Source organism: Aspergillus lucknowensis, assembly GCF_044049455.1.
Source record: "Aspergillus lucknowensis strain CBS 449.75 chromosome Unknown BJX67scaffold_37, whole genome shotgun sequence".
NCBI classification, from domain to species: Eukaryota; Fungi; Ascomycota; class Eurotiomycetes; order Eurotiales; family Aspergillaceae; genus Aspergillus; species Aspergillus lucknowensis.
This window is the reverse complement of record NW_027263581.1, coordinates 32970-58788: the sequence shown is the minus strand read 5'-3', so window position 1 is coordinate 58788 and position 25819 is coordinate 32970. Positions and strand designations below refer to the sequence as shown.

At 49.5% G+C, this 25819-nt stretch overlaps 6 protein-coding genes across 6 annotated transcripts; 3 read left to right on the top strand and 3 right to left on the bottom strand.

Moving 5' to 3' along the window:
- Nucleotides 1–54: 54 nt before the first annotated feature.
- Nucleotides 55–2846, top strand: BJX67DRAFT_198557 (uncharacterized protein). The gene has a single exon (XM_071025425.1). The coding sequence runs from the start codon at nucleotides 184–186 to the stop codon at nucleotides 2692–2694; it is 2511 nt and encodes an 836-aa protein (XP_070883742.1). The 5' UTR covers nucleotides 55–183; the 3' UTR covers nucleotides 2695–2846.
- Nucleotides 2847–3863: 1017 nt separating this feature from the next.
- BJX67DRAFT_389677 (carboxypeptidase S1-like protein A) lies at nucleotides 3864–5801 on the bottom strand (the record flags this gene model as incomplete). The annotated part of the gene is made up of 2 exons (XM_071034530.1): nucleotides 3864–5606; nucleotides 5667–5801. The coding sequence occupies 2 exons, from the start codon at nucleotides 5799–5801 to the stop codon at nucleotides 3864–3866; spliced, it is 1878 nt and encodes a 625-aa protein (XP_070883741.1).
- Nucleotides 5802–7048: 1247 nt separating this feature from the next.
- BJX67DRAFT_383395 (pyridoxal phosphate-dependent decarboxylase family protein) lies at nucleotides 7049–10428 on the top strand (the record flags this gene model as incomplete). Its single annotated transcript, XM_071033449.1, has 8 exons — nucleotides 7049–7228; nucleotides 7288–7667; nucleotides 7713–7753; nucleotides 7811–8161; nucleotides 8228–8765; nucleotides 8829–8937; nucleotides 8986–9576; nucleotides 9643–10428. The coding sequence occupies 8 exons, from the start codon at nucleotides 7049–7051 to the stop codon at nucleotides 10426–10428; spliced, it is 2976 nt and encodes a 991-aa protein (XP_070883740.1).
- A 6149-nt stretch (nucleotides 10429–16577) lies between these two features.
- On the top strand, nucleotides 16578–18269 carry BJX67DRAFT_360238 (uncharacterized protein). The gene is made up of 2 exons (XM_071029744.1): nucleotides 16578–17622; nucleotides 17668–18269. The coding sequence occupies exons 1-2, from the start codon at nucleotides 16657–16659 to the stop codon at nucleotides 17689–17691; spliced, it is 990 nt and encodes a 329-aa protein (XP_070883739.1). The 5' UTR covers nucleotides 16578–16656; the 3' UTR covers nucleotides 17692–18269.
- A 78-nt stretch (nucleotides 18270–18347) lies between these two features.
- Nucleotides 18348–19505, bottom strand: BJX67DRAFT_383393 (class I SAM-dependent methyltransferase; the record flags this gene model as incomplete). The annotated part of the gene is made up of 2 exons (XM_071033448.1): nucleotides 18348–19312; nucleotides 19421–19505. The coding sequence occupies 2 exons, from the start codon at nucleotides 19503–19505 to the stop codon at nucleotides 18348–18350; spliced, it is 1050 nt and encodes a 349-aa protein (XP_070883738.1).
- A 786-nt stretch (nucleotides 19506–20291) lies between these two features.
- BJX67DRAFT_383392 (putative nuclear migration protein (ApsA)) lies at nucleotides 20292–25194 on the bottom strand (the record flags this gene model as incomplete). The annotated part of the gene is made up of 2 exons (XM_071033447.1): nucleotides 20292–24722; nucleotides 24790–25194. The coding sequence occupies 2 exons, from the start codon at nucleotides 25192–25194 to the stop codon at nucleotides 20292–20294; spliced, it is 4836 nt and encodes a 1611-aa protein (XP_070883737.1).
- Between the last annotated feature and the right edge of the window lie 625 nt (nucleotides 25195–25819).

Below are 25819 nucleotides of genomic sequence, written 5' to 3'. Positions count from 1 at the left end.
AAGAGCATTGGGCCCCTCGCACCTTCCATAACAGCGTCTGTTATGGCCACTCGCTGTCAGGCCATCTACCGGTGGCGGATGCCGGGGAGATGGTTCATCTCTACAACATGTCGGCTTGTTTATCGCGCATCTATTTTCAACAACAGATCTAGAACAGTATCATAGGGTTTGACTCCTCGCAGTATGGGCGCCAAAGGCCATCTGCGAAGATCCAAATCCACTCGATCCGTTCGTACCAGCCACAATACTTCCCCAGCAGCAGAATCCATCGATCCAGAAATTGCCCGATTGTATGCAAGACTCGCCGCCTCCAAGGCCATGTCGCGCTCCAGAGAAGGTTCATCTGGTCTATCCGAAGGCTCCTATGACTGCCTAGGTGGTCCCCGCAACATGGCGGTTCCCCCGAGAAGATACAAGCGTACCGAGTCCTCCTACTCGTCAGAACGCTCGACATCTGCGTATGACGATCTGACACAAGACCACGACCAAGCCTGGCCCGCAGCCCTACCATCCATAAGTGAGTTTGCTGGCTTTGAGAACCGAATCGCTGAGCTTCCTTCCTCCTATCGTCGGCTGCGAAAGTCGCGCTCGATGTTCTCCACCAGACAACGCTCTTCCCATAGACCTTCCAGGCCGCCACCCTCCGAGTCCTATTCCCCTAGTATCGCTAGCCAGGGACCACGTTCCGAGGCGCCGCGGCTCTACCGGTCATTGAGGCGGTCGATATCTTCCTTGAGAGGCGACAACCAGCCCCAAAATGCACTTCGACATGCCAAAAGCCACGACGTAGCCATTCAGTTAGCGCGCTCGCAGTACGAGCAAAACCTTTTGAATAGCCCTGACTCCCCTCATTGGACCCCGTTGCCCATATCAAAGATTAGGCGAGAGCATAAACCATTTCCAAAGTCGTTCCGCACTTCTAGCGCTTCTGAGAGGGTGTCAGCCACTTCGTCACCTCTAGAACGGGTCAAGGCTAGCGAGTCCCACGGAAAGGCTAGGGCTTTCTCATCTTCTATCAAGAAGAGTATCAAGCGAGTTTTGGGGTTTTCAAGAAACTCTGCTGAGCATGGAAAAGCGCAAGTATCCCCCTCCCCAACTCACCGTTGGGGTCAGTCGCCTTCGACAGTCAACGGTAATGAAAACGAATATCCATACAGCCAGGAGAGATTCGATGTCGACCGCTTGCACGAGCCAGTAAGCGGGAATCCACCGCCGTCTGTTCGGAGAATGCAAAGCTCTGCGAGCTTAGCCACGAGCCGCTCCCGGGTGACAAGTTGGGCGGACTCTACGGCAGCAAACACCATCGCAACGCCGAAGGCAGGGGGCCAACAACGTCTGTCTATTATCTCCGAGCAAGGAAACAAAGGCCAAAGTGAACTCCTGCCACTTTCAGAAAGCTCAATTGGGCGAGGTCCAAGCAGTAATGCGGTCGATAGCCACCGCCTCTTCTCTGCGTTGATGAAACGAATTAGCGGAGCCAACGCACAGAGTCCAAACGAAAAGCTGGTTCTCGGTCACGTCAAGGAGCATCGAGCAATTCCTACTCAAGGCTCGTCGCATTTCCATCGCAGCAGACACACCATCCGACAGGTTCCCAGCGATGCTTCAATCAACTCCCCGAAATCGTTTACGACAGCCAATGTCAATCCAATGACTCCTTACGAGCAGGCACAGATTCATGGCCCTGCCCATGGCTGCAACACCTACTCGGTTTCAAAACTTCAAGATGATAGCAAGCTCCGAGCAGACACCTATTCGCCCAGTGTCTACTCGCGATCAACGAGCGGCAACTCGCCGCAGACCAAAACTATCACCGAGTCACCTGATTCGGACACAGGAATAGCAACCATATATGCGTCCGAAAGAACAGCATACAGTTCTCCCAGCAAGGTTGCGCAGTCTCCGCTTGGGGATGCCCCAACTGCAGGAACTGACTGGCAAAATTTTATGGACACACAGATCGCCAGAATAGAGAGCACAACACCTCCACAACATCACTATCGAGAGGATGCGGAGATACAGGATGAAGATGATACTTCCTTCACCTCCGCCGTTCCAGCTCGACGGATCCGAGTAGAAAGCAGAGGCACAAGCCAGGTCCCTGATGACGGTGGTGGGCTTAACCGCAAGGTGTCGACAAACAGCAATTTCTCTCGACCGTTCAGTCGGTCCTTGAGCCTACGCACAGTTGTGAAGGTTCAGGAGCCCTCACCTAATGCTCTGCCGACTTCCATGCCAATTGGGATGGGCGACGATGTTTTCCGGGATTCAGGTAGACAAGAAAGCGCCCTCAAATCAGCCCGGGCAGGACAAAGCGAGGTCGGAGTGTCACCAATGCTGTCGAGATCTAGCAACAAGCCTCGAATTGTAGAGTCACCAACGCCGAAGAGATACGCTGCTGATATCTCACCGAAAATGAGCAGTAAAAAGTACGGACAAAACTTGACCAAGTGGTCTCCAGGTTCTCAGGAGGCAAGGTCACTCCAAAAAAGACGATCTGCCCACTTTCAGCGCGACAATCGGAAAGCCACCAACGAGAATATAAAACTGGAGCCGGGTCTGTATGATCGGCCCTATGGCCTTCAGTCACCAATGTCGAGCAAGCGAATGGTAGAGATATTCTTGAATAGCCGACGCCGTCAGATGGGAGCCGACCTCTCCGATGATGGAACTCCCGAGCCGGCGTTCCTGTAGGGCATCGTCGGCGCGAATCAATTACAGCCTGTTTGATGCGCAACTGTAAGGTTATTTTATGTGTCTAAGTCATTCTTTTGGGGTCATATTTGGAGGGACACTCTATCAGCGCCTTCAAACAGAGCGTCCAGGGAAAGGACATATGTATGTCAACGACCGTCATAACATATCCCCAATCAATAAGGATACTTTCTATCATTCTTTGCACACAGTCACATAGAAGAGAGCGCTGTTCTTTGAGAACCCTATAGACGCCGCATCCGAACCCCCACCCAGGCGAACACAATCAGCGGCCAGCACAAGCCATGACACAAATGCTTCATATGCACAAATACCTAGCGTATGATTCTACCTACTCAACAGAGTTTGCAGGAAAACTTCCCCTCACCGCATGGAGTTCACCATCCCACCAATGGTCGGTGCTCCCAGTTTCTCGATGGGCATCGGACAACCCGAAAGAAGAGAGAAGGTCCGCCAATACATTAACATTGAGAAAGAAGTATTCCTCTGTCAGTCATCCACTTGCACATCAGTGCCCAGGCAATAACCTGGTCTTCAGTTTTTCGAGCATTAATTGAGCAACATCATGGCTTTGAGCAAAAATTTTAATATCATGGTCGTCGACGTGGGTGGTGAGACATAAATAAAGTGTTGAAGTAAGGATATATATAGTCCAGGGTTGTATGCAGATACGGAGAAATCCAATCCCTTTGAGGAACTGGATCAGGGTGTCATATTAAATGCAAGCAGAGGGTGACGGGCCACGGACAAAGAGTGATTGAAGCAATATGCAGACTAAGATGGCATGTCAGCATGCAATGTAAGTTATGACAACCTGCATGTCAATGTTTGGCAGCCCCAGCTGGACTACTCTATCTGACTGGGGAGCAGGCAGGATAACATGCAAATTAAGGTTAATAATAGTCGGTAGGTAGTATATCTTTAGCATGTGATTAGCCTTCTAAATGGCAGTCTTCCGGATACTGCTGCACCTGTACGCCCTCACGAGGAAGATATAAGGGCGGGCCTTTCTTGAGCAATGTTCCATTCTGGGTGTATGATCGCGCAGAAAACTCATCTCGTTTATTCTACTGTTCTAATCGAATATCAGGTTCATTCTGCCCGATCTAACACCACGATTCTTCGACAGGTAGCGACCCAAGAGTAACTCACAACTCCATGCGGTCTTTGGGCTGGTCGATACTCTCGAGTTCGGTGTAATGACAGTAATCACCCTCGGGTTCAGGCTTGATAACCACGTAGTCCTTAATCTCCGCTGTTCCGGCCATAACGCTATCGATCTGGTTCTGGGTGCACGTTCCAGGCATAGCCAGAAGATAGCAAGTTGGACGTGGCTCTTCCGGGGCAGGAAAGGTCGCCGTTGATTCGAACTCGCCATCGGTAGAATAGTCCGGCGCCTTGGAGATATCCACCTTTCCCGTCGCGACATCAAAGTTGAACATTACTCGGTTGAATATCTCGAAGGCCGTTTCGGGCTGGTACGCTGGGACCATGTGTCCAGACTCATACACCCTGACAAAGGAGAAATGTCCATGCTGGCGAACCTGGCCAGAAGGCGGACTGTTACTGTTACCGTTACTCAGTTCAAGATTAGCGTAGCCAGCCAGCTCGAATTTCCGCGAGCCCCCGAACCGGACGGCCAAACTGGCCCTTTCACCACCGACCCAGTTGCAGGCAAAGTCGCGATCCCCGTAGATGAGAGAGACCTTGACGCCGTGGTCGAGTAGATACCCGATATCCTCCAAGTACCCGCGGATATCTAGTCTAGGGTAATCACCCGTATGGTTGAAGGCTGCGTCAACAGAGGGTGCGATCATCGTGAAATTGACGGGCACTCCCAGTGCCTCCTGCACGGCCGCATCGCCGAGATATCCAAGCCAGTAATTGGGGGGATAAGGGTCAAGATCACAGTGGCCAATGTCGTAGTAGCCCCGGTGGCTCTGCTTGGTGTAGATATCCTCATACTCGTGGATGCACAGATTGTTTGCCTCAGCGCAAGCACCGTTAACCTCGCTATCATTCCCGTACGCACCAGGGTCCTTCCTCGCTGCGAGAGCGCGACATTCGACAGTCTTGTCATAGCATCCTCCTTTCTCGGTATATGACACTAGTCCAGAAGTGTACAGGATGTTGTCCAAAGCTTCAATACCGTAAGGGTTTCTGTCATACCCGAATTGCATATCGGAAAGCTCTTGGGTAATGGTGTCAATGCAGCCGTTGATAATCCCCAGGGTGTCCAGGTCGAGTTCGGTTCCTTGAATAGTCCCTTGGCGGATTTTCTCGTTTTGGTCCAGGAAGTGTGTCATGAATGCAGGTCCGTAACGACCCCCGTAGGATTCAGTCCAGAGGCTGAGCTTGCCATTCGTGGACTTCTTTGAATACGGTTCAAAGTGCGGGACCCACGCCTGCATAAAATGCCAGAACTGTCGAGCCGCATTCATCGTGGTGTTTGCGGTTTGTTCTGGCTTTTGGCTGGTGAAATGCCCAAGAAGGGTTCCAGTGGCAGGGTCTGTTTTACCCAGTGAGATCTCATTGTTGCTAAGGTTCAATCGTCCTTGAAACAGCTCATCATAACTAAACCCAGCCTGAACTGGCTGGTCAACGTACAACATATTGACCTTCTTGTTCCAGGACCACTGATTGTCACGGGTAGTCTTCGAGTCTTCGTTGACAGTGCATGGTCCATTCTCCAACAGGGGGCCGGCCATGGACGAGCCACCAGGACCTCCATTCAACCAGATTGACAGTGGTGCTGAATCTGGATCGTCCTGTGCCTTGAAAAACCAGAAAAAAGTATTGATTGGGTATGTCCGGCCCACGTCTGTCATCGTGTTCTTGGGAAATTGAACGTAGCCGGCAAAAGAGGTCGCTGTGGTCCCGCAAATCCCTTTCTAACATTGTTTATATTAGAACCTTGATTTCCATATGGGCACAAGGATGTCAAGACGTACAGGGACTTCTTTGTAGGTAATGTTAACATCCCCGACAGATGTCCTATATTGATAGTTTGGGGACGGTGCGTAGTGCGCAGTGGCTTGTGCTGCGCAATAAAAGGGAAGTATCGCCCATAAAGTGGAAAATATCATGATAATTGAGACTAGCTTATACAGCTTGCTCTGGAGTAAAGGAAAAAAGATGAAAGTCTTGCAATTCTTCGAGAAGACACAGTCGAGCTATATCACTCGAAGCACTTCGACATCAGCGAATTTTCAAGCCTAAACGGAACTTATACCGCAGAACCAGGCATGTGTACTTATTAAGTAGTTTGTCCCTGAGTGTGCGTCAGTAAGAATGATCTCTTCACCCGACGGGGCAGCTGGAATGCCGGGTACTTTGTTATTCGACTTGGGTGGTTCTTCCTGCAGGACGCTGAGGGTGCAAGGATGATCACTGATAATACGTATCATCTAAAAAGTACTGGAGTGTGTGGCTAGCTGGATGTTGAGTCCTGGTGACAAACTTTCTGACCGAATTGCTCAACATCGCGTTTTAATAGGTGCATCTCACGCACGTGGCAGGTAGGAACAACTTGAAGAGAAAAAAAGCAAGCCCTAAGTGCCAACATATCTCTGGCAATGATACTATGGAAGAAGCAAATATAACAGGCAACTACTGCGGAGGCGGGGATACAGGACCCGACGATGCAGCATAAGCTGACAGTGGCCAGAAAGGGCGTTTTGCAGGTGCAGTAAGCCCTCTGTCGTTCCTTCTCTAGCCAGCCTGCCTGTAGGTGCCTTTTTTTTTTTGATACTTTAGGGCTACCCAAAATATCCAGCCGCATAACTTCGGTCTGCTACACAACATAAGAAGTTTGGTTGCTAGTGATGGCTGCCTTGGGATTGAATGCTGTGCAACCTGACTCGTTAGGATGATCAAGCCCTGTCCAGGCGTCCTTACTGCTCCACCACCCTTGATCGAAGTTCAACACGGTAAGTAAAGCCTGCACATATCTTCTTTTGAACAAATCAATGACTCCAGAAGAAGCTGCCTCTCTGCAAAGTCCGGGTGAAGCCGATCCGCGGACATGCAAGCTTTCGAACATCGACGCCGGATATCCGTGTTGTCATATGCATGATGTCTGTTTCCGATAGCAATGAGGGGCAGTTGAAGCTGGGTGTCGAAGAACGGGCTGATGATGGGAGCTCACACAAGTGGCCATACATTCCTCCTGGGCTGCAATTAGACAGATGGTAGCAGAGGAGAGATAAAAGGGCGTTGAGCCCAGCGGGTTGATCCATCTCAAGTCACCCACCTTCCACCTTACCATCTCACCATCTTCTCTACATTCGATTATCTGCAAATATTTGGAAAGCTGATACGAACATCCTCCATCATGGGCCCTGATCAATCCACCTCCTCTGACTCAAGTCAGTACGACGAAACTGTCCACCAGAGAGTCAGCTCTTTCTTCTTAGGTCCGCGAGCTGAAAATATGGACTTTTTCGCCCAAAATATCATGAGTATCCTTGAGAACCATGCAAAGGCGCGCAAGGCTTACATCCCTCATGATCCAGTAAGTGTATACACTCCCAGTCCAATGAGAAGAGTGTTTAATCCCTGGGGCCCATTCAGGAGTTTATCATCAGCTCAATCAAAAACAGCGAAGCTTTTAAAGACAACACGGCACGAATCGAACGGGCTGTTAAAAAGGCATCTGACCTATTAGGCCAGCACTCGGGCCCCTACTGGTCCACGAGATATGTCGGCCATATGTGTACGGATTTGAGCATGCCTGCGCTGCTGGGATATTTCATGACAATGCTCTACAATCCTAATAATGTTGTGTCCGAGGTCAGCCCCCTTACCACCATCGCAGAGACCAGGGCCGGAGAGCAGATCTGCGACCTGTTTGGGTTCCGTAAGGACCCTCCCGGTCGACCCGGTCAACCCGGCTTGCGGCCATGGGGTCACATCACCTGTGACGGGACAGTTGCGAATTTGGAATCGATTTGGTGAGTAAATCATACGATATGTCTTTCTTACACTCCAGACTTCAGCGGTAAAATGACCTTCGACGCTGACCTTCACCATAGGGCTGGTAAGTAGCAGTCTCTGCAACCATCCTATAGCGATATTCCCGCTGAAGCTTGAATAGCTCGAAACCTCAAGTTCTACCCCCTTTCCTTGCATAAGGCCATCAAGGCTAAGGCTCTGCCTAACTCTCTCATGACTGATTTCAAGGTCAAACCCTGCCACCAGAAAGACAAGAAAGCATTCGGCGACCTCACCACTTGGGAAATGCTCAACCTTGAAGTCAGTACTGTTCTCGAGATTCCTGACAGATTGTACAACGAGTTTGGAATATCCGCAACAGCTCTTGCGGCCGCGTTAAATGACTACTCTATCCAGACAGTTGGGAAGGATGCTCTGGAACGAGAGTACTACGTCAAGCCTATGAAATACCTGGTTGCAAACACGAAGCACTACTCATGGCCAAAGGGACTCGGTATGTTGCTTCATTAGTGATGATGTATTTGTACGAGGTACTAATTCTAGTCCGATGGAACCACAGCCGTTTCCGGGATAGGCTCTGGCAACCTGATTGGAATAGATGTTGATGAAGACGCCTGCATTAAGGTCAGTCACCTCCGGACACTCCTCCAGGGGTGTCTCGACAATCAAGAGGCTGTCTACGCCGTCGTCGCGGTAATGGGAACTACAGAGGAAGGAGCGGTAGATCCTCTGGATGAGATCATCCAATGCCGCACTGAATTCCAAAAGCAAGGACTGTCATTCGTAATGCACTGTGACGCCGCCTGGGGCAGCTACTTTGCAACGATGATGACAACACACAAGCGTCCGGGTTTCGGCCCGATTCACGGCTGGATACCAGAAATCCCCATGCGAGACCGTACCGCGCGCAAGTTTGAAATGATGAAGGAAGCTGATTCCATCACTGTTGATCCGCACAAAGCCGGATATGCCCCGTATCCTGCTGGAGGGCTTTGCTATCGGGATGGGAGGATGAGATATCTCATTACGTGGACGACGCCGTATATCACGAGGGACAGCAGCATTGAGAGTATTGGGATCTATGGGGTCGAAGGAAGGTAAGTCGGTATCTCGTCTCCGTCTGATTCTACGTGTGCCCAGCTGAAAGGTGTATCATCCAGCAAACCTGGGGCGGCGGCAATGAGTACTTGGTTCACCCACCAGTGCATCGGACTGAACCCAGACGGCTACGGAGCCTTACTTGGAGAGGTCTCCTTCACCTGTGCAAGGGTATGGATGCCCTTCTAGAAATTTGGTAAACCGCCAAGCTGACACCAGGCCGTCGAACAGTTTGCTGCTCAGTGGGCGGCGATGTCCACAGAGCAGGATCCATATAAGGTTGTGCCTCTCAACCAGCTGCCAAGTGAGAGGGCGGGTTCGTCTCCGACAAAAGTTGAGGAAGAAAGGCAATTTATCCGTGATAACATTCTTCCCAAAAGCAATGAATGGCTCCGGGACCCTGAACACGAAAATGCTTGGGATTTACTCAAGAAACTAGGACCGGACCTGAATATCAACGCCTTTGCCTGCAACTTCAAGCTCACCGACGCAAAAGACGGACCATGGAACACTGACGTCGCAGAGGCAAACTACTTCAATCGGCGAATTGTCGCAGACCTGTCCATCCGATCTCCATCCGTCGATATCTCAAAGCTCCCGCTCATCCTCGTCTCGACGGAGTTCGGCAAAAAAGAGTACGGCCAATGTGCGAACAAATTCGGGGAAAGACTTGGGTTGGAGAACTATGATAGTGATCCAACAGCCCTATTTGTTTTGCGAAGTGTGATTATGTCGCCCTTCTCGACCGATGGCAATTTTATTGAAACCCTAGTTGGGGAATTCAAGAAAGTGGCAGAGAAAAACGCAGAGGTGAGTTTCCAAAACAATCAGATTGACAGCTCTTCCTCATGCAGCATCTGTACTGATATTCCCCAGATCTGCCGAAACCGTCTGCGGACTGGGAAGGACAAGCACAGCTTCATCGTTATGGGAGGCAGTCGTGATGGCCCAACGTACTTGGTCCTCCGGCCGAACTTCCACGCTGCTACCAAACGACACCAGGCCATACTTGAAGTCCAGCTGTCTGAAACGGTGAATCCAACGCCCGAGGATCTACCTATCCTAGAAACGCAGGAGGAAATTGACGTTTCGACTATCGCTGCCAAAGACACATTCAAGGCGAGCTTTCGAAACGCAGCAGGCAGTCCCCAAATCGAGGTCACTGTTAACCAAGTCCTCATCAGGAAGGACATCCACTATTCAACGTCCAAAGAATACCCTGCCGGGTACACGCCATTCTACCTTTTCGGAAAACAGGGGAATTACTATGTCGACCACCAGATAGATCGATTTCCCAACGTCCAGCTTTCGGCCTACGTCAGTATTTCCGATGAAGACGTCAGAAATGTCCTGGATCAAGGAAGCGTTTTTCTCGTCAACGTAACCAAAGCAGTCGACGGGCAAAATGTCACTCCGGTCAGTGAGGATATCATGCAACCATTGCCTACGAAGCCCGACGACTATCCGGAGGACTTCTTTTTCGCTTCACAAAAGACACTGAATGGCACCTTATGGGAAGCTTCGAATGGAAATCAAACTTTAGATGTCGTCCTCGAGTGTGTTTATAAAGACAGTGACGCAATCAATCGTGATCCGCACGAACCAGAGGACGCAGAGCTTAAGTGGATAAAAGAATTTGAAAAGATTGGGGAAGCTATGTAGAATTCTCTCTGATGGCGAAGGAAAGATCGTGAGTGGGCATAATGCTATGCAGACTATACCATGGCTTTTGGGTTTTTTTATGATATTTCTTTGCCAGGAGAAGAATGGATAGGTACTTGGAGACTGGTTCACTGATGTTGGAGGCCTCGGTTAGGCGACTAGCCGAGGTCATGTGACCACACAACCTCCCTAGTAGGTCGACACTCAGTAGCTAGAGAGAATCAAGCGACTTTGTTCTGGCTGACAGGTTATGAGCTCCTAGACTCAGGATATTCCCCTATTTTAAAGTCAGAACAACCCTTTATAATCTGTTAGAACCCTCCTACAGCAATTTAAGCACTATTATTACTTCCAGTATTGCTGTAGTAGAGTTTTTAACCATTTCCAGGGCATACTATTAGGTTGAGCTGATAGGATCCTATATTAGTTGACAAATTAATGATCCTATGAGCTGCTAAAGAAGGTTTAGTTAATTAGCAATAGCCAACATGTTGAATACTGGTTAGAATACTAGAAATCCTACCATTGCTAATTAAATAACATGCCAGGGCTACCTGCTTCCTGAGTCTCTAAGTAAGAAGCTGGAAGGTGTACTCGACTACTTAGAAGGTAAGGAGGACTTTGAGGACTAGAATTGGCATGTACAGTCAATCCTACAGGCTTAGAACCTAGATTAGCTAATCAACAGCACTATTCCATGTCTGAAAAATAATAATCCAAACCACAAGCATTAGGACAATATATTAGCCTGAGTAGCCTTGTAGCTAAAAAACCAAATATCCAAGCAGGTTACTAGATAGCTGCAAGCATTAGGACTAAATTTAAGGCTTATAGATAAGCTCTATAACTAAATAAAGAAGATTGTTATTGGTAAAGAGACTATATAATATAGAATTATGGGGATTAAAGCTATGACAATAACAAGAAACTAATTTAGAAGTGTTATAGAATATATTAACGCGTATAAGGATGCCAATACCATGGTAGACTGTATAGGGGTTAGCATTGGCCTATATCTTACTGCCCTTGTGGCCCTCCACAACCTCTGCAAGGATCTACCAAACTAGGTTCTTATCTAGCAATACACCTTTACCAATAACATGGTAATAATATACTAGTAGGCAGACTTCCATAACCTCTATAATAAAGCTATCTTGCAGGCAACAGCCAATATTAAACTCTTTATAGCTGCCCTAAACTATACTAATAACAGAGAGGGCAACAATAATAAAAGCCAGAAGAAAAAGGATAAAAAGACTAAGCAAGATAGACCAAAAAACAGCCAGTTAATTAATAACTATATCAACTCATTTAGAAATGCAAAGAATAAAAAAGATTATAATAGCTATTATATATACTATAAAGGCTCTAGTTATAGTATAGATTCCTGCTACTATCTCAATCCTAAATAATGGAAAGAGGATTGGCGGGCCTGTGATGGTTATTAGGCATATTAGCCAAAGTTATTAAAACCCTTGAATTCAAAAAGCAAGGATGCTGGGCAATATGCAGCCGTGGAGGTATCACATAGTAATAATAACTTTGAATTTGCTGCTATGGTAGCAGCTATAGTACTCTTAGGTAGTAGGACTAGACCATGGATCTAGGATACTGGCTTGGCCTAATATATAGTTGTAGACTAGGGATATTTTACCTTACTATGCCTGTATTGGAAAGATAAAAGCCCCTATACCTACTAAATGGTAGGGATATTAGATAGCAAGACTCATGGATATAGGCAAGCTAAGCTACAGCTCTAAGACCTTTATAGTAAACTGCAAGAGATTAAGATTAATGCCTACTACAACCCTAATATGAAATTCAACCTCTATAGCGTTGCTCGGGCTCGGGAGAATTAGTTAAATTAGTCTGTAAAAGACGCAATAGTCCATGATTGGTCAACTAATATACCTATATTGTTTACACCTAAGCAATATAGGGTCTACTGCCTTGATACCTTCCCTCTAGATCTTGTGGATGACAAGGAGTTTGTTGCCGCGGCAGTAGCTAATGTTGATAAGACCCTTCTGGCTTACCATTGCCTTAGCCACGCTAGCATCCTAAAGATTAAAGGTTCTAGTCTAGTCCCAGGTTGAATTTAACTATTTATGTATGATACATGCAATAATATATACTCCAAGAGACAAGTCTCCCAAGAGGTCCAAAATAGCAAAGATCTAGATGCTAATAACCCTACCATGTTATGGTATGCTAACATGCAGATAATAAAGCTGATAGGCCATGGTAGCTACCTATACTACCTAATCTATGTTAACATGGCAACCCGCCTGATGTCTGTATACATATTAAAGGATAAGGGTCAGGCCTCGGGGAAACTTTTGTAGTTGTGTGAGTAGTTAAATACTAATACAGGCTAATATCCCTGGTAATTCCTAATAGACAGGGGATTGGAATTCAAGGTATTTATTTAGAAGGCTGCTAATAAAGGCATCACATGCAAAATAACCTTTTTATGGACTCCCGAGCTGAACAGGCTGTCTAAATATTTTGGAGGCTATCTAAATAGCATAGCCTAGGCTGCTATTATTAATAGCGGTCTCCTAGAGGTGCTGTGGCTAATAGCTATTGAAACCACTACCTATATCGCGAACCAGCTACCCTGGCCAAAGGATAAAGATCCAAGAGCCCTAATATGTTATTAAAGAGAATAGTTCAAGCAATCCAACCTGAATCTACTTTTAAAGCATCTCTAAGTATTTAGCTGCAGGGCGTGGGTTCATATCCTAAAGGAGGACCAAGTTACCACTAAGAAGATGGGATATCAGGCCAAGCTCGGGTACCTAGTTGGCTATGATAGAGATCATGGCCATGTCTTTAAGGTATAGATTCCTGCTGATAATAAGATAATAAGGTCTTGGGATATTGTATTTGATAAATCCTGTATATATCATGACAATTATCCTAATAGTAAGCTATTGGCCGTGGATATGGAATCCAAATTGCCTACTAGCAATCCTAGAGAACCTACCATGGTCTGTATGTTAAAAAATACATCTATATTATAATACCCCAATATACTACTGCAACCAGATACTGTACCCAATAGGGGTGGATTAACCAAGCAAGCTAGCCTAGTGGAAGAGCAAGTTAAGGAGGTTATTAAGCATGTAGAGGAACAATATGGGGATAGAGATGTTGAGATACAGGATACCAGCCTGATATTGCTGCCAGAGACCCCGGAGGTCAGCTGTACCTGGTAGATTAAATCTAATATACCTGTAGGATTACCGCCGGCAAGCTAAGCCAACAGTGGGGATTAGGATCCTGAATATTAATGTTATCAGGTTGCTATTCAGCCACCCAAGACCCTGTAACGCCTAATTCTATGCCCACCTTGCCCACTATAAGTCCTTCTACCTTGGCACTAACCTTTTAGAGAGAATCCTGATTCTCCACCATTATTTTTTCAGTTGTGAATAGCTAATACCAGCCATGAGGAGTGTATAAGAGCCCTATTTGGCTCGGGGAACATCTGCATGTCAAACTTATTAACTAGGATTCCTGAAGCCATAAGAGAACCCAAGAATTAGCCTGAATTGCTTCCTCCTCTGCCTTCTCTGCCTCCTCCTCCTCCTGTTATCCCCAAAAAGCATGGAAGACCTTGGAAGGACCACGCAGCTAAGAATTGGCCTGTTATTGAATTGATGGCTGGGGAAAGGCGCGTGTCGAAGCAAGCCAATAAGGGGATTCTGCCTATATGGCTTGGGAATGAGCAATCACTCGTAGTACTTGATATTGTCAAACCTTTAGAGAGACTTCGGGCTACTAATATTAGGATCCTGCAGTCCTATAAAGAAGCCATACAGTTGCCATATATAGACTAATGGAAAGCTGTAATGGTAACTCAATACAACAATATTGCTTGGATAAATGTCTTTATAGTTGTCCTAAGGCCTACACGGGCCAAGGCTCATGTTTTGCCTAGGAAATGGGTATTCGCCCTAAAGCAGGATAAGGACAACTTTGTCAACTATTTTAAAGCATACTAGGTCATGTATGGGAATAACTAATAGCCTGGAATTGACTTTTATAACTCCTTGGTGCCAGTACTATTAGATATAGCAGTCCGCATGTTCTTTACTATGGTTGTGGTAAGGAAGAAGAAGATAAGGCAGGTTGATATTGTTACTACTTACCTCCACATGGTGCTAAGAGATTATCACATCTACATGCGCCAACCACCTGGATTTAAATCCCCTGGAGGATTGGACAAGATTTAGCATTTAGATCAAGCCCTATATAGCCTTTGGCAAGCAGGCCATTTATGGTTTAAAGAGATCAAGAGAAAGCTCATAGTCATAGGATTTATACTACTATATAAGGAGCCATGTATATATTGCAGAGGTAAGGCCTATATTATTATATAGGTCAATAACCTAATACTTGCTAATAACATGGAAGCTGGCATCAACAATATTCAGGCTGATCTTGGGGAATTGTTTAACCTAAAGGTAATCAGGGAACCAACCTGATTCCTAGGCTGCACCATCCACTAGGATCCTGATTCTGGCATTATATTAATAAGCCAGGATGCCTATACCAAGGATATCCTTACCAAGTACAGCATGGCAACGTGCAGCAGTGCTAACATCCCCATGAATCTAGCATACTAATCCTACTATATAAAGCTTGAGAAGCAAGAATCCAGCCCAAGCAATGCTAAGAACGCCAAATTGGCTCTGGTTTCCAACTTTGTAATAGTCCTAGGTTAGCTCAACTAGCTTGTTACTAAAACGTGGCCTGATATTTAGTATGCTATATTCCAACTACAACATCATATAAGCTCCCCAATCTAATATAACCTAAAGGCTGTCAAAAATCTACTACAGTATCTAAAACGCTACTAATATTACCTGCAGATTGGTCAAAATCCTAAAGCAGGTCTATAGATCTATATTAACACCACATATCAAGATCATGCTAATGGTAAGAGTACCAAGGCATTCATAATACTTTATACAGGTAGCCTGATATCTTGGTCCTCTAAGAAGGAATCAATACTTGCCCTATCTACAACCATTACAGAACTCATTGCTTTCAATTATATAGTCAAGGAAGCATTATATATCTAGAAGCTTGCTACAGTGCTTGGCTTACCAATTAACAAGAAGATCATGATATTAACTAATAGCAATAATACTGTCAAATTACTCTAGAAAACAGGTTTCTTGCTTACTACAAAATGGCTAGATAACCATTTCCTATTTGTCAAGGACTGCCTGGAAGCAGGCAAGGTTGAATTCTTGTATATTAACAGGACGCGCAATCTAGCTAATAGATTTACTAAGCCACTTGATGCAGGCTGTTTTGAAGCCTTTATAAGATTAATTAACCTTCAAGAGGTTGTCTAGTAGGCTGATTCGCTTCTTATTTCTATAGAGGATATTAGAATAAGGTTTTTTCCATGGTTTTTCCCTGTAGTTCATATATTTTTTCCCACGTTTTTATCCTGAGTTCCGCACCTTAACACCAGGCGTTGTATCTAGACTACCAAATTAGGAAGGTTGCCAGCCTTATACCAGCAAGTCGCCTACAGGGGTGTGTTGGAGGCCTCGGTTAGGCGACTAGCCGAGGTCATGTGACCACACAACCTCCCTAGTAGGTCGACACTCAGTAGCTAGAGAGAATCAAGCGACTTCGTTCTGGCCGACAACTGATACATTGAGCTCAACCTCATTCATATTCACATATTCATCAGACCTTCAATGCAAGGCCGTGGAGCCTGAAGATCGATAGTATCTAGAAGATTTCCTATGTAATAGACAGATCAACAGGATATATCTTCAAAAGGCCTATGATGAAATCCGCAATAGTATCAAGAAACAACTAGGTTTGAGCTATCAAGATGACACCCTCTACTGCTTTGGATTGCGGACTGCACCAACGCCTTCTAATTTTTACCATACAATGCAGATTAGAATTTCTAATTTCTCTGATAGTTTACAGCCGCACAGTGTAAATAAACCTCGTGGCGACTGGAGCTGTGTGAGCACATCAAGCATGAGGTTGTTGGTGTTTATTTCAGCCTCAGGCTAGTTGTTGGTGCCTTGGTGCCTGAGGACGCCATCTCCGCATCTTTTTTTGTCACTTCGCTTTCTCCCCCCACTTGTTTACATCCATCCTTCCCACACCAGGACGCCCTTATTCCTCCGATCAGATGGTAGTCGCACGGCGGATAGCCATCCTCGGCCCCCTGACTCCCTCGAAATGCCCACCCCGCTCCCCTCAGCCGCGCCACGCTCCTCCAACCTAGTCGTCCCCGCAACCCAAGGCACCGCGCCAGTTATCAAATTCCGATGTCTCTTCACCCATGACCTGCGTCGCAAGGCAAAACGTTGGCAAGATGGCTTTCTCCGATTTCATACCTTCAACAAGCGTGTCATGGTCTACGATAACACCGGGTACTTTATCGGAGACCTCCATTACCGTGCGCCGGAGGGGATCCAGGATGGTGATGAATTAGAGCTGGACAAAGGCGTTCTAATCCAGGTCTGCGAACCGCTAGAACAGACCGAAACGGATATCTCTTCCCTATTCAAGAGCAAAACCCAGGCGTCACCGCCCCGCCCAGGCGACGCCCCACCACCATCGTCCGGTCGCTTGCCTACTCCCCGGCTGTACGTCTCTTCTCAGCAAGCTTCGCGCTCCCTCAACGATCTTCTCGGCATTAAGAAACCAACCGCCTCACAGTCGGGTTCTCTCTATGAGCAGCGCAGCGGACAAAGGCAGATCATCACACCGCAACGTGAGCGACCAGCAAAACGCCAGCGGACAGCCTCTCCAGAACGCACCAGTCCTCCAAGTGGACAGCAGGACGTCATAGACTTGTCAGATTCGTCTGCTCAAAGACAGCCTGATTCAATTCCAGAGCCTCACAGAAATTCGACCACGAAACCCCAGAATGACTGTAGTTCAACCGTACCAAGACTTCGAGCACCAGAGTTCCAGGGAAACAATTCCGCCGCTAAACAACCTCAAAATATCCAGAATCCGCCTCCTCAGCACATCCAACGGGACCCAAAACCCGCCAATTTGGGCTCCGAAGCTCCCATAAATACCCTTAGGCTATCCGGTGACAGGCCTCGCAGGAAGTTGATGTACCTAGAGTCATCCAAGTCCTCTGTAAGAGCATCACAAATAGGGACTCAGATACAGCGCGCACATTCACAGTCAGTATGTACGACATGCCAAGTCAAGTCTCACGACTGACCATCGCAGGTGCGGGCCCGCGATAAAACATGAGGCACTTTCCAGTTCCCCCTTAATTGTGCTCGACGACGATGATGACGACCCGGCACCACAACAACCGCAAACCAACAAAACTCACGAAGTTAAACCCGCCCTCGCCCCGGGTCTACCTGTCGCAAGCCCGACCTTCGGCCAGGGGGATTCGATAAGCGATCAAAGCCTGCCACCCCACATTAACCACGGTAAAGCTCCGGACCTTAAGCCGCCGCAAAACTCAATTACGCCACCGAACACCATCCTCGCGCCAAATCCCATGCCCTCGCTACCAAGCGCCCATTCCGCTGATTCAATGGGAAACCCTGCAAAGCGTCGTTCAACGGTACTCTGCAAATCATTCTCGGATCCTACAACTATCAACAACCTTCACCCCAAACCACTCCCCACAACCAGTCCTCTCAACCCTTGCACGGATGATGCGGATAAACAGGATGAAAAAGGCCCATGGACCTCAGAAGCACTCGACTTCTTCGACTTCTGGCCGCCAGGACGGCCGAAGCCGACGTAGTCCATTTTGTGAATCACCGCTGGCCGGACATTCCCGATTTTACTTTCCATATAGATATACCATGACTGTACGACATCATGCATATGTATTCATCATCTTCATCAGTAGATATAATGCAAAACCAAATCCAAGACCAAGACCAAGACTAGGAAGAGGAAGAGGAAGAGGAAGGCGAACCCTTCTTCACAGCAACCCCAGCAATATACGGCATACACGAACTCTCAAACAACCTATCCACCTCAAACCTCTCCCACCCGCCATCCCCCTCCGCAACCCCCCTCAAAACCCGCTCCGTATCCCGATTCAGACAACAATCCCCCATAACCCACCTCCACCCAAGCACATGGTAAACCCCCTGCATGAACCGCGCAACAACGGACCCCTTCGCCGTCATCCACGGATTAACAACATGCTCCACGATAATCAATTTCCCACCGGGCCTCAGCAGCGCATACAACTCTGCCGCCGTCCTCTCCACCTCCGGAACAGAGCAAAGCACCCGGATCGTAATGATCGTGTCGAAGACCGAGACCGCAGGTAACCCATGTTTGCCCAACTCCGGCCCCAACTCCCCCGCAACAACACTACACGGAAGAATCGTATACCGATCGGCTACGCCCTCCGCGACAGCGCGCCGCCGCAACTCCCCATGGAGCCCGCGGCAGGGCTCCGCGCCGTAGATGGCTTTGATCGCCGGCGACGTGAGCAGGGGCATCTGCGTGCCTGTTCCGGGGCCGACGTCGAGGACGACGCCCGAGGCGTGCGCGAGGAGAGAGGGGATGGCGTCTGAGGAGGATTGGACTTCTGCAGTACCGGTACCGGTACTATTCGTCTCGGGAGGAGCTGGGGCTGGAGGTGCTGGGGTTGCTGCTGCTTCGGCGTTTTGGGCTTCGCGGTTTGCTAGGTGGGTATGGTTAGCTTGTGCATTTGAGAACATCGATTTACCACCAGAACCCGAGAGGGCCAGGGGTTGAGGGGTGGGAAGAGGGGGGGTACAGCTAAACGCAATCCAGAACTTCCCGAACGCCTCATCGCGGAGTTCGTGGGCGCGGAGGAGGGGCGCGAGGACCTGGCCGCGCAGGATGGCCTTTATATTTGCGGCGATGTAGTCTGTTGCCTTCGAGTTAGTCAAGTCTCGTATTTAGAACTCATATAACTTATAACTTATCTCATCCGCGCGGGTGGAACGCGGATCTGATCTTGGGTGGACGGGCATACATGACATGGCTTCTCTCAGGATTTGGCCTGGTTCTAGGAGGCTGAAGAGCCACTCCAGGGTCGTGGGGTTGTTGTTTCCCGGCATCTTGATTCCTGATCTCTACTAGGAGAGAGAATTGGAGAGATGGAGTTGAGGAGCAGGAGTAGAACTTGGTTTTATAGTGGGGATGACTAAGGCTTGCTGATGCCGCGCCAGTTTCGCTTCAACTTCCGGTGTTGACACACAACTACGACTGGTAGGAGCTGGTTGAGTCTTCCAAGATATATTCCTAATCCATGGTTGCCTAGATCAATTTCTGGCAAGAACGCAAAATCAAACGGTAAATCCAGACAGCCAACACAGCCCGCATTACAACCACAACAGCAGTCAACGTCCTGTCATCACAGATTGGAGATATCAAAGCCGGAAAGGAAGATCAAAAGTACAGGAGGCGCCGAGTTGGCGCAGCATGTTGGTAGGAGGGGAGTCGGACGGGCGACAGTGAATGAGCGGCCCGGCTTCTTCACATGTGTAAGTGTGTCAAATTGACAGTAAGTATCAACAAAGGAAACTAAACCAATGGTTCATGCAGGATAGAGATGGAATAAAGGGCAAAACAAGGAAATATGCATCAACTTGTAGCAAGTGTAATTAGGGATCAGGCCCATGATCGGCAAATTGAGATGCGAATTGAGAGGTTGGTGATGGTTGACTCTCGTATGCTGGGATGGCCGTCCAGCAAAGGTGAACAAGCTAAGGCTGGTCGAAGACGTGAGGAGCTACTTTGCTTGTGATAGCAAATCGTAGCTGTAAGGTGGAATAAGGACACCGCTAATGCACAAAGACTTTTAACAACACACGATGACAATTACCAACAGTTCCCCGCGGCGGTCAGTGATGTGAGTGGATTCTGTTCGCGCGGGGGCTGTAGCGACTCGTCCTCGAGAGCGAGCTGACATCGTGCTTGCCATCGCAGCATGCACGGACATTCTCCAGTCGGTCCACATCTTGTTCATGTCTCTCCATCATCTGTCGAAGATCCTCCTCACTATCATGATTGTGAAGGCTGCCTTCATGAACACTTGATGCCGCATAAGCAGATCCCTTGCGTCCAAAAGAGCTCTTGATCGTCGAGTTCAGAAGCGTGCTCAGTCGAGAGGCCGAACTCTGCCTAGCCTGGTCGGAGTAATGTGACGGGGGGTACGCCGGGGATGCGCGACCGGGGGTGGCACTGGGGCGTAGAGACATAGCCGACCCTGAGCGCACTTTCGGAAGAGTCCGAGCGTTACGGCTTTGTTGTGACGAAATTGACATCCTTGCGGCCTGGCGGGAGCGAGAGCGGAATCCGGGGTTGAACTCGTCAATATCTTCCAGTGTAACGCCATTCTCGCCCTCTCCATCCTCCGGGTTATTCCGTACCAGTAGATATGAAAGCGCGTTAAACCACGTCTCATGCCTTTGGCTTGTGGTAGCCGTGAATCTGATCCTACGACCGGGGCTAACGACTTCCAAACTCTTACAGTGAAGGCCCGGTGGATACGGGTTATCATCCGCCACAACTCGAACGGCCTCAATCGAGACACTCTTTGTTCGAATCTCGCTCTTTCCAGCAGATTGCGGATCTTGTTCACTCCAATACAACGTTCGCGTGTAGGGGTGGACCCAGAAGTACCGACGGTGCCTGGTATTTGAGATGTCCCCTGAAACGGCTCTGCGTGTGTACTTCCACAGAAATTCACCGATCATGGTTTGTGTGATCGCCTGGATCATTCGAGGGTCAGTACCCATGGAATAACCCTGGGGCGCGGGCGTTTGGTTCGGTTGAATGTTAAAGCGCTCATCAAGCTCAGATGCAAACGACGATACCGAGGACCGTCGGGACATTTGGCTCTCACGCCTCACGCTTGCTCGTGATGCCGTCGTCTTCGCAGAGCCCGAGTAGACTGCTTCATTCGGCGTCCAAGGGCGCTGCGTAGCGTTCATCCTATAGGCAGACGCTGGTGCAAGTGGCGGTCCCATCAAACCAGACGAGGTTGGGCGTTGTTCCATGGATTTCCTTTCCGCCGCCTGAATGAGTTCCTTGTGGTCAACTGGTAACGGCGGATGTTTCTGGATGCTTGAAGCCTGGCTGGCCGCACTTCCGGGTCGCCTGGGGAGGGAGGTAGTCGAAGCCTGGGGAGCGGGGCGCGATCGCGCTTTGGGCGTAGCAAAAGGTGAGTTGCTCAGCCCCTTGGCCCCGTCACTCTCAGGGGGGGAAAGTGGTCTGGAAGAAACTCGGTCAATGAGGAGTTGGTCGATTTGTTTCGATGAAAGGATGGTCTGAGCACCCTGGTCGGCTTGGTAGGACGACCCTGCCCTTGCACGACGGGGAGCCGCATTGCCAGAAATAACGCCCAAAGGCAACGTCGTACCGGACTGTCGGTCAACGATCTCATCTGCAGAATCCTTGTCTGTGCCCTTTTCAACGACCACGGCGTGTGGGTCATCTTTGATTGGCACGGAAGAGCCAACTGTCTCGCTAGGCGAGTTGTTCTCAAAGGACGAGGGCGAGGGGAGGAACGCAACCGAAGGGGTGTAATCAACAGGTCGTGTTTCTACCGAAGAGAGGGGCGACAACATTAATTGAGGCACCGGGGGAATTATAACTTCCTTGGCCTCAGGCGCAACCGGTTCAGTGTATTCCGGAGGAATGAAGGCGAGGGTCAACTCAGGAAGTGTCGGCTCTGGGACGGCTTCATTTGCAGGCGTAAGGACAACCTCTGGCTCAGGGCTTGGCTCCACGGCCTCCACTGGCTCAGTCTCTTCCGAGAATATGGTTGAAACCGAGAACTCCGTGATATCCGTACTCGTGCCCTGCTCGGCGACAGAACGCACGGGCTCAAGCTTAGGTTCAGGAAGACTTGGAAGAACAGGGAGTGTCTGCTCGGTGAAGACCTGAGAGAAGGACAATTCCGGTATGTATGCTGGCTCAGGTTCTGGAGCGGGGGAGACGACAAGCTCCTCTGGTTCACTAGACTGGGACGAGATCGTAGACAAACCAACCTCGGGCGGCACAGGGACGGGGGTACTTATGGGAACCTCTGGTTCACTAGACTGTGACGATATTGAGGACAGGCCTACCTCGGGTGGCACGGAAGTAGAAGCGACAACGGGCTCTACCGCGCCACCCACGAAGTACGAGGTGCTCAACTCAGGGTACGTGGGCGCGACTGGCGCAGTTTCTTCGGAAGAGATGGAGGAAACATCCAACTTTATCGAGGAAGCAGTGGTCTCGACTTCCCTTTCTCGGTCATCTGGAGTTTGCCCGTCCCACGCCATCTTGGGTGGTGTAGGCACGCTCGAAACTTGGTCGCCATTGAGATCTGCGGCGGGTTTCAAGGGAGTCCATTGGGTTCCCGAATTGACCAATGTCGACGGCTCTACCACTCCCACACCAGTCGCGGCATCCGTCATCGAAACCTTCATCGGCGTAGCAGGAACATCGCTATCAGTTTGGTCCGTCGATGTCACCGCTACCGGGGCAATCTCCGCCGCAGTAGGTTCCCAAGGATCTGTCATGACGCCAGAATCCACCATAGCGGGCTTCGGTGGCTTCGATGGTGACTCAACAGGGATTTCGGAGGGTCTTCTTGAGTCAGGGTCCAGTTGCATACGTGGGGTGGAAGGAGATGTGGGATCAGATTGCATCGGCGGACCGAAACTTCCATCTTCATCTTCGTCGCCATCGAGTTCAGCGAGTTCCGCAAAGAGACTCTGGCCTTCCGGAGCCGCCGATGACTCCCGCGTAAAGCTTGTTGCGGGAGAATCTCTGGCACTGGACGGCCGACTCCCAAAGGCCATTGGGGCCTCCCCAGAGGGCCGGATCTTTCGCAGGACGCTTCTCTTCTTTCGTAGCTGGTAGCGAGGTGTAGAGTACTGGCTAGCAGACGGCGTGCCGGGGTCCTCGCTATCATCCTCATCGGCAGAGGTAGAGGCTGTGCTGTAGTAGGACGTCCGATCACGCGCCTTCGCCAAGGTGAGCGAAGACACGCGTTCACGAGGGGTTCGATTTACGCGGTCTTCGGTCTCTGTCAGTTCGTCACTATCAGTGCTCTCGCCAGCCATGCTCTCCACACCGGTCTGGAAGGCTTCGCTTTCGGTTGCGGTTTCTCTTTCATTGGCTGTCTCGAATGGATCGTCGGTCTCTGCGGCGGTCTGGTACGTATCGCTACGCTCATCAGTCGACTGATCTCCGCGACGAATGCGCGAGTTGAGGGACGCTTGGCGGGTTGGGCTTATGTCGCCTGCATTGTCCTCCCAGTCCGATTCTTGAATCTCGACCTCAGCCTTCTTCCTCCCAGCACCCAGCAAGTCAGGACGCGCTGCTTTGCGGGTCGCGTCAGTCTTGGTCTTTTGCCGCTTATTGGAACCACCTGGAGCTGCCGAATCGCGGCGACGCTGCTCAATCTCATCTCGAGCATCCTGGAGCATGCGCTTAAGCTCGATCTTTTCCGTCTTCTCACGATGGACTGTGCTCCGCAGGTTTTGAATCATCCGGTGAGCATGGCCGAGCGAACTTCGCAAGGTTTCAGTCTCCAGGTGATTATGGCGCGGGGTGAACTTGCTCGGCGACGGTGGGGGGGAGTTCTCTGGCGTTGCTTGATCTTGGTCGTCGGGATCGTGTCCGCGGGTTACTTCGCGAACAGACTCGACCTCATGCTGCCGTAGCCGCATAGCCACTGCTTTTGCAAGCTCCTGGTTTTGAGTGTTCATCTCTTCGAGCTTCCGCTGAAGGGTAAGCTTCTCCGCATCTCCAGCGTTGAGATTTCTGCGCAGGAGGTGTATTTCAGCGTCATTGGCTTTCTGCGCAGTCGTGTGCTCCTCGATAAGCTTAGCGTTCGTCTGCTTAAGGTCCTCCAGCTCTCGCTCCATGGCGCTTTTCTCAGCAGTGATCGCCCCTAGATTGCTGTTAAGTTTACTCTCACGATCAGCAGCATCCTTCACGGAGGCCATAAGTTCGTGTGTTTTAGTCTCCAACGCCCAATTCTCGTCCTTATATCGTTCCTCACTCTCGTCCAAAGCTCGTATCCGCTGCGCGTATCCTTCCGCTTCGAGCTCAAGCCTTGACTTCTCCAGGTTGACGGTTCTCAAAGCATCCTCACGTTCGGCCAAAAGGGATTGTAATTGGCGCACTTGGGCAAGTAAGGAAGTAGAAATCTCGGTAGCAAACTCAATGTCATGAACTCGGGTTGAAGGTTGGTTTCGCTGTTTCCGCGACGGTACGCTGACTTTACTTGGAGAATTGGTAGCCTGACCGGCGAACATAGCGGAGCTTATTGGCGACTAATTATGGAGAGGTTAGCAGCTCAATCGGAATAGGTGATTTCGCCTAAGAGCAAGGTAAGCAAACCTTATGGTCAAGAGACGGAGTGCCCAAATGAGCGTCATCACCACCAGCGAGACGCTTCGGAGCAAGAAAAGCTCGTGCAGTCTCCCGGCCGATTTCAGTATACTCACGTTCCAAGTCAGCCAGCTTCCGGCGTAGTTCCGGTCCAATTTGACCCTCCTCCTGCTGTTGTTCAACTTCCTTGAGCTTGTCCTCCAGCTCCCTCCGCTGCTCAACGAGCGCAGTGCCTAACTTGGACGCCTCCTCCAGCCGGCGCTCGGTCTCCGCTAGATGGGCCTCAAGAGCCCGCTTAGCTTGGGCCGGCAGGGACGCATCCAGACTATACAGTTGCGCATCGAACGAGGAGTAATTGTTTGGCGCGATCGGGTTCCGCGCGCCCTCCGGTTTGGTGATGAAAGGATCATCCATCATGGATAAAAGTGAGGCACTTCCTCTCTCGCCGGAATCCGCCATGTTCCAAGGTTTGACGTTGAAGATGTTTCCGGTTCCGTGAAACCGGAATTCACCTGCAGTCAAGGGCCGGTAAGCTGGTCGTGTCGGTTGCTCTTCGGTCCCAGCTCAAACCAGAGTCATCATCCAATTTCCTAATCACTCCTCCGCGGACTTTCCCAAATGCTGTCCGGTGCGGTCGTAATATGCGCGGACCAGCGACTAACGATTCACAGTAATTTGACGACTTGGGGTGAGGAGAAAGGCGATGGTGGAAGTGGATGTTTTAGGGTCCAGGCAGTCGGTGAGCGAAGCGCTAGGGTGGCCGTATCAGTTCGTCAACTCGGAAGAGGCAGCACAAAAGATTGAGCGGATTACAAAATTGTAAACAACGGCGCAAAATTGGCTTTGCTCACGCTGGCGAAGAAACGGGAGTATCAATCGGGGCGACCCAAAGATGACAACAAACGCGTTGTGGAGGTCGGTCGTCAGGTAACCTTGTGAGTGTGTGCAACCGAGATGCAGGCCAACCACAGGAAAAGGTGACTGGATGCTCAGCCTCGGGAACAAGCAGAGCTGCAACTATCGCGATCGGGCCTGGGCG